At 43.7% G+C, this 11,041-nt stretch overlaps 1 protein-coding gene across 4 annotated transcripts in view; it reads left to right on the forward strand.

Annotated features, from left to right (window-relative positions):
• Window positions 1–11,041, forward strand: part of HMGA2 (high mobility group AT-hook 2) — a 106,925-nt gene that overhangs the window by 73,732 nt on the left and 22,152 nt on the right. For 3 of the 4 annotated variants that reach the window (XM_085220698.1, XM_085220694.1, XM_085220672.1), the window contains exon 4: window positions 10,781–10,813. In XM_085220698.1, coding sequence (XP_085076824.1) covers window positions 10,781–10,813 — 33 coding nt within the window. Of the gene's footprint in view, window positions 1–1,161; window positions 2,000–10,780; window positions 10,814–11,041 lie in introns of those variants that run through there. The other variant, XM_085220689.1, reaches the window with a different exon arrangement.

Here is an 11,041-nt window from a genome sequence, read left to right on the forward strand (position 1 = left end):
GAAACAGATCTGTTTCTACACAGATTGCTATGCTGAGAGATGGTTTGAGCTCTTCTTCAGGAAGAGCACGAGCTCCTGCGGATCCTGCTGCCATCAACCCTGAGCAGCAGGTTGCTTTTCTGCTTGCACGTATGGGTATAATCATTCTGCTCCCCAAGATGGGGAGTCCAGGGACCTTCCTATTTTTCCCTGCTTTTCCATGATCTGAGAAGATGAAGCCTGGTTCTGAGTTTAAACTCTAGAAAACCCTATTAATTACCCAGCAATCCTTCTAACCAAATTTTCCAATTGCTCTCAGAAAAAAAACACAAAACCAAACATGTCACTAATATGCATGCTTTTAAGAGCATAAGAGAAGCCGAAATGTGACAGTACAGTTCATGCTGGTGGCCAAAAAGAAATACGAACAAAAGATTTCCATATGCTTCCTTTTTGTGCTTTGCATTTACAGAGCAGCATAGACACTCATTCTTACCTGTACGCAAGTTGGGAAAATGTTGTGTGTTGGTCCTCTTCCTTCTTACCACTTTTCCTTGTCCCTTTTTATCTCCCCATCCATCCATTGTGATCTTTCCTTTTTCTCCCGTGCAACCCAACCAAAAAGAGCCCAGCACTGTTTCCTATCAGCCAGAGATTTCCAGAAACTGCTAGGTGTTCACACACTGTCCCAGTTTGTACTCTGGTTTTCTCACCTCTCCTCTCAATGCTGTCCCTCCTTCACCAGTGGCCTCCTTGTTGGCCATGGGGGTTTTCCAGAAAGAACAGTGGACTCACAGCAACTTCTGGTATTTTGGGGGCTGATGTAGAACTCCTCCTGGATGCACTCTAGGCTACCCAGCTTCCCTCTCAGGATAGTCTTGCTTGAGATTGGGCTTGGGAGTCACTGGCTAGAGGACATGGGGACAGTGGATGCCTGGAGCATCCTGCTGCCTGCTAACAGAGCCTCGCTCCCCACCATCAGTAGCTTTCATACATGTAAAAATCTAGAGCATCAGGCCACACTGCTGCTACTGTTAAAATGATCTTGCAGCTGCCATTAGAGGTCTGGTGCTGTTATAATACCTGATCTTGTGAAGGTGGATTATGTTCAGCTGAAAATCAAGCTTCTGTTTACCCAGGGCATGTTAATGCCCAGACAACATGTGTGTCTCTGCTCACCAGCATCATCTGGAGGCCTGCTATCCTTCTCCTTCATCCAGCAAGCTACCCTCACCTCTGCTGCCAGAACTACCTAGCCACAGATGCTACTAACTTGCACCTATTTGGCACCTCCCAAACCACACAGGATCCAATGAAAATAAACTGTGACCTGCCAGGAGATGGAAGCATTTACCTGTTTGAGTAGACTCAGCAACCGATTTTAGCCAAGAACAAGATTTTGTTCTATTTTTTGCAGTACAACAAACAAACAAACAAACAAACAAATAAATAAAAATCCAGCTTGTATTGTCACTTAGAAACAATCAACAGCAACAACAAAGTACGGAAAGATTATTAGGAATTCAGAATGAGTATTGAGCAGTCTGGTTCTCTGGAATGAACAGCCTTTGGTAAAATGTTAACAAGAGCTCCCTAGCAACAGTAACATTTAAAACCAGACTGCTTTCCAAGCCCAAAAGGTGCCCTGTGAGCAAGGAAACTGCTGTGAGCTGTGGCAGGGCTGTGTGGGGTGCTCCAGGCGCTGCATTCTCGATGTGGCATCGGGTTACAGCACAATAACGAAAAAAGCTGCAGGGGATTTGCATGCACAACTAACGCACATACCTTTGGTGTTCACATTGTTAGGCCCATGCAACTAAAATGATCTTCAGGTGAAATGTAGCTTAGAAAAGACTTAAATATCTGTAGCTGAGCAGTCAGGTAATTGTCCTTTTAAAGGTAGGATCAAATCCTTCTCTCCTAGACTGGATTAAATTCAGTCTGTCCAGGATGTAAGTACCACAACTCCAAAATGACTCTGGGATTATCAGTAGCAGTGTCTCTTTCTCCCTCCCTCTTGTCCTCCTTTCTTTCAGAACAAGAGCAGAGTGTGTGCAGACAGTGTTCATATTTGTGCTGCCGTCAAGAGGTCAATGACATGATACTGTAGACTTTGATTTTGCAGTCTTGCAAAATCTTGCAGATTTTGCAGCAAATGACTTCTAGCTGAATAGCTAGAAAACAGTTTTGCTGCCACCTTTTAAAATGCATCACTGCATCCCACAGATTCCAGAATGATGCATGTGGTGAAATTATTGTTACAGAGTGAATGGTGAAAGCACACCAGAAATGCAAACCAAAGGTTCTTTCAGCTTTGCAGGGAATGCCTACAGATCATTGATTTGGACACAATGAATGTAATTTCCGTTAAAAATAACAGTATGAACTGAGTTCAGAATTTAATATATCATGCACCAGAATGACCTCAAAACGCATCACGCCAGGAAGTGGATTAATTACAACTTGTCACCAAGCCCCTGGTATATTTCGAGTATATGGAAAATGTATTTCTATTTCAGACACTGACTTCTTTATGAAACTGCGCCAGGATGTCAGCAGGCTATGTTCGGACCTTCTGACAGACACTCTCAGCAGCATCAGTTTCCTGGAGGCAGTAGTAATTATCAAATCCATTTGATAGACAGACAACCATCAGACATCTGTATATCCCAGACGTACAAAAATATCCCCAGTCAACCATGTGGCTACCAATAGATGCGTTCAGACAAAAAAAGTTCAAGAGAAGTGCCTCAGGCCAGATCCTCAGCTGCAGAAAATCAGCAACCAGCCTTCCTTGCACTGTGTGCCTCTTCTTCAGAGGAAACCCCTGCCCGGCCATCACAGGGCAATGGGAGGTCACAGGAGGAACAGGCTGGATGAGAAGAGGAAGCTTCTGCAGGATTTTAGGGCCAGGCCTGGGATGACCACATAAGCTCCATACAACATGCTTTCTATCTCCAAAGGGTCAGAAATGGATATGCAAAAGAGGCTGCCTACATGCCTTCTATCCCTACTTCAGCTTATGCTGATGGGGTAGATAGCTCTTTCTAAGGGGATGTAGACTAACTGAATGGTGCCTGGTCACAGGCTTAGGCACTGTCCTGCAGTTGTCTGTGCTGGTGGCTGGGGCCTTTCCTTCCAGCATTGCCTTATCCTCTGCCAGTGCCCAGGCACAGCTCAGGAACAGGCACGGGCTGTGGGGCTCCGTCTGGGAAGAGGAGGAGTTGTTTGGATACAGCGATACAGCCCAAGTTTCAGGCCTGCAGTGGATTGTTTTCTCCTGTAGATGAAGCCTGCAGATTTCCCAGGTCCATTTGGCCTGGTTCACACAGTAGCCAAGAGCCTGGGCCTTCAAGAGCTTGAGGTTGGTCCTTCAGGAAAGCATGAGGTGGAGCTTCCTAGATCCAAAGTGGTTTTACAAGGCAAGGAAAGAGGAAGAAAAGCACAGACCTTCCCATCAGCAGGAAGATGTGTAGAATCAAGCACTCAGTTTTCTCTCAGTCTCTAAGGATGTTGTATGGTCATTGCAGCAGCACATTGGTAGGGACACAGGCAGAAGACAAAATCATCACCTCTCCCTGCCAGGACACTTCTGCAGTCCCTGGGCTGCCTAGCAGAGCAGAGTTTACTCCTCGCTTGCCATAACTGCCACTTCAATTCTCTTCCTATCCCTGTTGTTGGCAGAAGCTTTTGGAGATCTGGAAATGAATGTGATTATTTGTATCTAAGCCTACATTGTGCACAATGGGCTCTGCATGTTTTCCAGTCTGTACGTGACGCAAGAATACTGTTATTGAATGAATTAAGGTCTCTGTGACCTTAAAATGGAGGATGAGAACCAAGGTACAAGGCTGGAAAGAAAAACATTACCTAGCAATAGTTACGTTTTGAAGTTAAAAGTTCACTTTCCAAATGGTTGCAAACTTTGCAGAAGGTCTGATTTGGGACTTTCCTGCCCTTTTTGTTGTGTTACCTCACTGGAGACCATTGCAAAAAAAAAGGAGACTGAGGAACTCCTGGCAGTCAGGTCCCAGGATGAGGCCACTGCTGAGTCCTGAAGCTCTGATCAGCTCTAGGCAGGTGTTACTGCTGGGAATGGTCTTTGAGGCAGAGCAGCCTCTGATTTAATGGTCTGTATGGTGAGAGGCCTGAGCAAGAAGAGAGGGAAGACTACAACAAAAGCAGGAACCGGACAGTAATGTGATCTGGTGCTTTTCACCTCTAGGTCATTAATTCAAATCTAGCTGGTTTAGAAGTAGCCAAAAATTATTTCCATATGGGTCAAGAGAGATGCATGTGAACAGAAGGGTTGCTGTATCAAAACAGACAAGATAATCTGGAGGTAAACAGTTGCACAATAGTTACTTGTGTGGAGAAGTCTGCAAGGTATAAAGCTGAGTAGTTCCTGGCCAGTTTACATCCTTGGATTGTGAAGTCTAGATTTCTTTGCAAATAACTTATAGTTTATTTTGGTCTCCTAAAACGTAGTCTCTTTTCTTACACTGTACCTAAGAATAATGAACCTCCCATTTGGCATTCTCAATAGTCTGTTTGTGCAGGAGATTATAAATAGGCGTATATATATGACATTTGCTTAACAGGAACCAGTTTGTGTGCTTTAGGTATTTATCAACAAGCCATCAGTGCTAAATTTTGTACTAGAATTAATCTGAAAGGTAGAAATGTTGCTGCTTATTATTTTAGCAGAAAAATGCACAATGTGTTGGGTGAAACATGAATAAAATGCATCAGGAAAGCTTATCAAATGCATGATGGATGATAATAAAGTAATGGGGGAACCAAACAGAGCAGAGGTATCATTTAAGAAGAGCATTCAGCAGCAGCAGACCCTTCTGCATCTGAGATGTGGGCCTACTCAAATGTACTGATTTTAGCTAAGTGCACCAATGTAAACTTCTTTATGGTATTTAACAACAGACACAAGGCCTATTAGATGGGCATTTCATGAGCTTCTCTGCCTTAATTAGTTTATGGAAATGTAACTGGTACCGTCTGAGAGATCATAAAAATTAGTATCATCTATCAAGAGCACTGAACTAACAACTATTCTGCTCTGAATTTTGATTATATCCTTGATAAACTCAGTGGGATATTGTAGTGCTTGAACTATCAGCTCAGCTAGCAGATGAAGAAAAATTACACTGTTTCCCTTCCTGTTCTCACCATTAGATTTGTACTTTTAAAATATTCAGTTGTGGTGGGAAATCTACACTGAGGAAGGTTGTCTTGAAGTAATTGAAAAAATAATGAAATATACTAGTATAAAATAAGGCCGAATTGGATTTTTGGTAAGTTTATTTCACAGTTTTTATCCTCCCCAGATGCAAAACCGTTGCAAAAGTAGCAACCCACAAAGTTTTTGTAGTGAAAGTAGCTTTTGTAGGCAAAATGTATGAAATCCTATCCCCACTGAAGTCAGTCTGTTGGCTTCCATTGCATATATATGTACCTGACTGGATACATGTGCCAGTGCCTGAATTTTCAGGCTACCAAAAGAGTAATGTGAAACAGTGTGTTTTGGATTTGCCAAATAAAATATAAAATTTCAGTGCCAGTCAAATAATTATTAAAAGTCACTTTGTGTACTTGGAAAACTGTGATGCTTTCTGCTCTCCTCCACAAGTGGAATAGAAGCACTATTTACTTTGTCATCACCTAAAGTTATTGGTGTAGCTCCTGAGATGTTGCAGGGTTTTCCAGCAGCAGTCAGGGGAGGTCAGTTTAATAAGCTAATAAATATTTTTTGAATGACCTGACTTTGTATTTGGTATAAAGAACTCTGAGTAGTGCCAAGTAGGATAGAAAATAAAGAATAAAAGTTCCAGAGATTTTGCCAAAATTCTCCACAGATTACTATTAGCCTCATTTATGAGACTGCACAGAGGACTGTGAAATCTCCTTTGAACTCTTAGGGCCAGATGGTTTTGCTGTTAGATCCTAATGACCCACAGCAGTGTGTGTACACAGACGCCCCAGTTACCAGTTGGCTGTAAACATGGGGTGTAGGCAGGAGAATTCATGACCTGTCCTTGCAAAACACAGGCAGTTCCTGCTTGGGCAGAGGGGGAGCCTCTCCTTGCTAATGATGCTGTAAAAAGCTTTTCTGCTCACCTCTCTTAGGGAAGATAATTTCTAAAGCAAGTCATGAGCATTCCGGGCTTGGAGGAGTGAGTGACAGGCACAGTGCCGTATGCAATTCTTCTCATGGCCATGAAACCATCGAAAAGCAAAGAGGCTCTCATGGGCTTTGTGGACCTCCAGTCCAGCATTGTATCTCCATGCATTCTCAAAGAGTGAGGGAAAGGCTGGACTCAAACCAATTAAAGCTGTAGGGCAGAACAGTAGTTATGATGCTGTCATATGGAACTGCTTGGAAGACATGATTTATTTTGGATTACATTGGTTTCAACCGGTATAATATGATCTTCCTGATCTTTCTAGGATATGTAGACAAAAAGTCTAAATATGGTTTTACTCATCTTTTAATTTAGAACTACAAGCGTTTTGGTGACCTATGAAATTATTTTAACGATCTCTGCACAACACTGAGCTGTCAGCACTATAAATGTCATCCCAACTGAATATTAGTTTCCATCACGGTCACTTAGCCTCACCAGCAGAGCTGCCTCCATGTGAATGTCTTCTCTGTGTCAAACTGTGGAAATGGTCACAGTTGCCAAGAAGCATCAGTCAAACATCTTCATAATACTCCATTTAAAGAGAGAGATGCCAACACGATGTCTAGGAGCACCGTGACTGCAGCTTGCCCTTGGAGCTTCAGGCACAGCAGTCGGTGAATGATTTGCATGCAGACCAGTGTTTTTATCTCTGATGATTAAAAATGTGTTCCAGCGTAGCTCATCTTAGCTGACATAGGCTTACCCTTAAGTGTCCTTATTATAGCACTAGGAAAAGTCACAGGGTAAGGGGAAGCGCTCCAGAGAATGGGAAGTGTGACAAATTGAATTTGATACAACTTTTGACTGCTGGTACAAGATGAATATGGACTCGTCACACGAGGCTGCTCTCTTGTTCTTATAAAGAAAGCAGTGAAGATGTTTGACCGGGGCCTGTATTTATCAACAGAGAGAGAAGTTATCCGATGGTATCATTTTTGTCCGACAGGGAATGCCTGAGCCAGGTTTAGGCTGTAAGGATGCTTCTAAGATACTGACAAAGAGTAAAGTGACAGAATTTGAAAATAAAGTGAGGGGTGAGGTGACACAGGAAGTGTGGAAAAAGTAAGTTGTAGAACAATTGGGCTTTGAACATTCAAATCTTAGAATCAGTGTTAAAACTCCCAAAAGGTTTGTATACATTGCTCTTTAGGTGGTTAATTATTTTCTCTTCAGAGTTAGGATCTTATCACAAAGTTCAAAATTACTGCATTTGTCTTATCCCACATTTACTTAGTAGTTTAAACGTGGCAAAACATTTTGCTGCATTTTGGATTTCTTCTTGTAAGATAGACAAGACATGGTCACAGGATTTTTCCAGCACTGTTGCATGGTCTTTCTGCCACATACAGGTTTGAGAAAGTTACTTAAGATTGCCTTGCACTTGCATTTGATGTAAATTTGATGTAAAATTTGATTTTGTATATATGAAATTTCAGCTGATATAGATTCAGTGTAAACTGGCTGTTTTTTCCAACTTGGGATAAAAATAAGGTGTGGAAGCTGTGTGTTTCACAGAACTCTGCATGCATACCATCACTGAAATAAGTGAGGCAGCCCCTCGTGGTGCCATCGTATTCTGTGGGCTCCTGGAGGGATGTGTAATAGTTCAGAGCCCTCGCGTCTCGTGTACAACTTCATTTTGCTCCAGAGCACCTCTTTAAAGCCTCTTCTCCTTGGCTTTTTGTGGCTCAAGTCTTTTCCGTACTTAACCAAGACAGATTCCCTTTCTTCCCAGCTAGTTGAACATGCAGTTGCCACAGCCTTTTGAATCAGAGGTGTCTCCTTTGAAGCCCTGAAAAAATCTCTTAACTCAGTGAACACAAAGCTAAGCAAGTAGAGGCGTTTGTAGTGTGTCAAGAAGGTTCCATAGGCATCACATCCACAACAGTTAATGAAATCAAAGAGACTGCTTAAGAAATGTTCCATTCTTCCTGGGTGCTCTGGTTCTGCTGGCTTGGGTTGGCCCCAGTGAGAGAGCGTGCACTGTGGTACCCAGTGGCCATACCCAGTAGCCCTGTGTCCAGGGCTCATCCAGGGCATAAGCAGTGCTCTGTGTGCCATGATACAACCATCACTGCCATCGCCCTGGGCTTGGCAGGAGCAGGCACAGCTCCCACGCGCTGCGCTGTGTGCCACTAAATCCTGGCGAGGGGCTGACCCAGCTCCTCGTCCTTCGGAGCTGTGTTTCTTCCATTTAAGGGAGAAAGCAGAACATGCGCTGTGCTCCACTGGAAGCCTGGATGGCAGTGAGCAAACGCTGTCAGGGAGCTCCTGACATGCAGCACTGAGATAGCAGATGTCTCAAATGACTGGGATTCCTGCGAGCCTTGGTCAGTATCACAGACGGTTTCCAACTGGGCAAAGTACAATATTTTCCCTCCGCTTTTTATGAATGGCCGTATAGTGTGGTGCTTGAGTCAGAGTCCTCCGCAAAAGCCATTCATAAAAATAAAAACAAAACAAAACAAATACACACAAAAATTTTCTAGGTCCAATCTGGAGCCACTGGGTGCCAGAGGCTGGGAAAACACACTGGCAGCTCAAGTCCCAGCTATCACTGAAAGTATTCAAGGGGCTTTCTGGTGGTCTGAAAAGTATGAAGTGCTGTGTGGAAGGGCAGCTGGTAGAATTATGGTGACACATACTAGGCAGAAAGCCAGGGCTGGCCTTGTTTCAGACATTGTCTTTCCTCTCATTGAAGTGTCAGGACCTAATTCATGGAAAATTTGGTGAGTTGGCAGCTCTTTCAGAAGATTTCATTGAGCTACAGTGTGTGAGAGTCACATGAATGCGGTGCACGCAGCCAAAAATATATGGGGATTTCTGAACAGGAGAAAGCAGTCAGCCGCTAAGAATGTCTGCAGATTTCATAGGGCTTGGGAGTAAACGTACACAGGTGTAATCAGCAGGCAAGGAAAAGAAAACAAAGCAGAAAAACCTTTCAGATTACTGAAGAGCTCCGTGAATTCTGCAATTATGAAGGATTTCTTTGAAACAAATAATTTCTTTGTCCAAGAGCAGCAAATGCCCGTAATCAGTTCAGGGCTTGCAGCCCACCTGGAAAAGGTGTCAGGAAAATGTGTGCCTTGCTAATCGCTTCTCCACTGCAAGGGAACTTAATGGAAAAGAAAAAGATCCGCCTCAAAATTTAAAGACAGACCCAATCATTGCTTTCTTCTTTTCTTTTCTTTTTTTTTTTTTTTTTTTGGTCAATTATTTATGTGAAAGCAGAACTTAGCGCCTGAGGCAGAGGTACAAAAATAAAACAGCAATAAGATTCCACTGAATTACAAAAATGACTGCAAATAAACAAAGCATCTCTTGTTAAAGTGGGATGCTGGTGGTGGGCAGTCTGAATTGAATCAGTTACATTTAATTTACATTTTCATTGATCCTTCCCACTGAAATACTGCTCTGAAAGGCCAGTTACACTAAACTGTTTATTCAGAAATATTCCAGTTATTTCCTACTACACTGTCATGAAAATTAGGTTTTTGGCTATCTGGAGGGACAGGGTGTTGGCTTCTGCCCAAGCGAGGCACTAAAATCACGACTGGGATTAGGAACAGGCAGGAAGGAAGGGCAGGAAGAAAATCATTGGGTACCATTCATATGCTTTGAAAACAGAAGATCCTGGGGGGTAGAGTGGGGGAAGGCTGCTTTGCCCCACTGAAATAAGAAAAGCCCTTTTGTGCTCACGGTGTCAGGATTTCTTCCCTTATCTGTGATCGTATTGTTCCGTACAGCTCCTTGCACCCACAGGGGTCACACCACCAGAGCCGTGGTGTATTTTAAGTATGTGGATGTCAGTTCCCTAGCTGATACTCCTCTTCCCTGCGGCTCCCTGCGGCTCCAGGCGATGAGGTGGGATGAAGGGCCCTGAGTGGTATTCCCAGCTTGTCTGGGACCTTGTTTCCCATTCCCAGGTGGGAGCAGCCAGCCCCTCAGCCCCTGGCTGTGCCACCAGCTCCTGCGTGAGCCGGTGGACAAAGCCCCCATGTCTCCTGCTCGTGTGTCCAGCCAATCCAGTGATAGGCATCCCAAAACTTCCCCAAGAAGCTTGTGAGGCTCATCACCTCTTTCATTTGGAGCTCCCAAACCAGAGCCTCCTGGGGCCAGAGGCACGTTCAACCTCGCTGCTGGCTGCAACAAGGCTGGCTTTGGTCTGGTGGGGAGCCCTGCCTTGGAACAGGTCCCTCACCTCTGTACAAGCAGGTCAGGAAGGAGGGCTTACACATGACTCATCACTGAAAGAGTGTGGAAGAGGGTGCATAGCATAGCATTCATGGAGATAGCAAAATCTGGCTATAGAACTAGGCTGTATGAAGTAAAGCAGCAAAGTAAATCCAGCCATGCCATAGAAGAGCTGGTAGTCATAACATGCTAAATCAGACCTCACCTTGAGTTTACTTATACAAATTTAACATGTTCCACAGCCAGAGTAATCAGAGCAAGATCTTGATAAGTGTAGGACTCTAAGAGCTGGGTACATTCATCACTCCAGTTCTGAATGTGGATTTTGCCTGTGTTTTATTTCCTATGCTGAATGGAAACTTCAGTGAATTTACTTCTCATCATGCTTTCTTTTTTTGACTTTTCAGCCTCAACAAGTGGTTCAAAAGAAGCCTGCTCAGGTAAGAAAAGCTGATTTAAAATCCTTGGACTATCTTAAATTGAATACTCCCTCAGTATTTAGTCTGGTCTCATTTACTGTAAAGAGTGAAGGGAAATGCATCAATAATATGAAGCAGAGGATAGCTGCTGGCTTCTTGGGCAGAACCACTCGGGCAATTCATGCAGTAGCCCTCGGGAAGGAGAGGAAGCAGCAATAGAGCTACAGGCAGAGTGCTTGCTAGGACATG

Source organism: Meleagris gallopavo, chromosome 1 (genome assembly GCF_905368555.1).
Source record: "Meleagris gallopavo chromosome 1, MGAL_WU_HG_1.1, whole genome shotgun sequence".
In the NCBI taxonomy this organism is placed as follows: domain Eukaryota; kingdom Metazoa; phylum Chordata; class Aves; order Galliformes; family Phasianidae; genus Meleagris; species Meleagris gallopavo.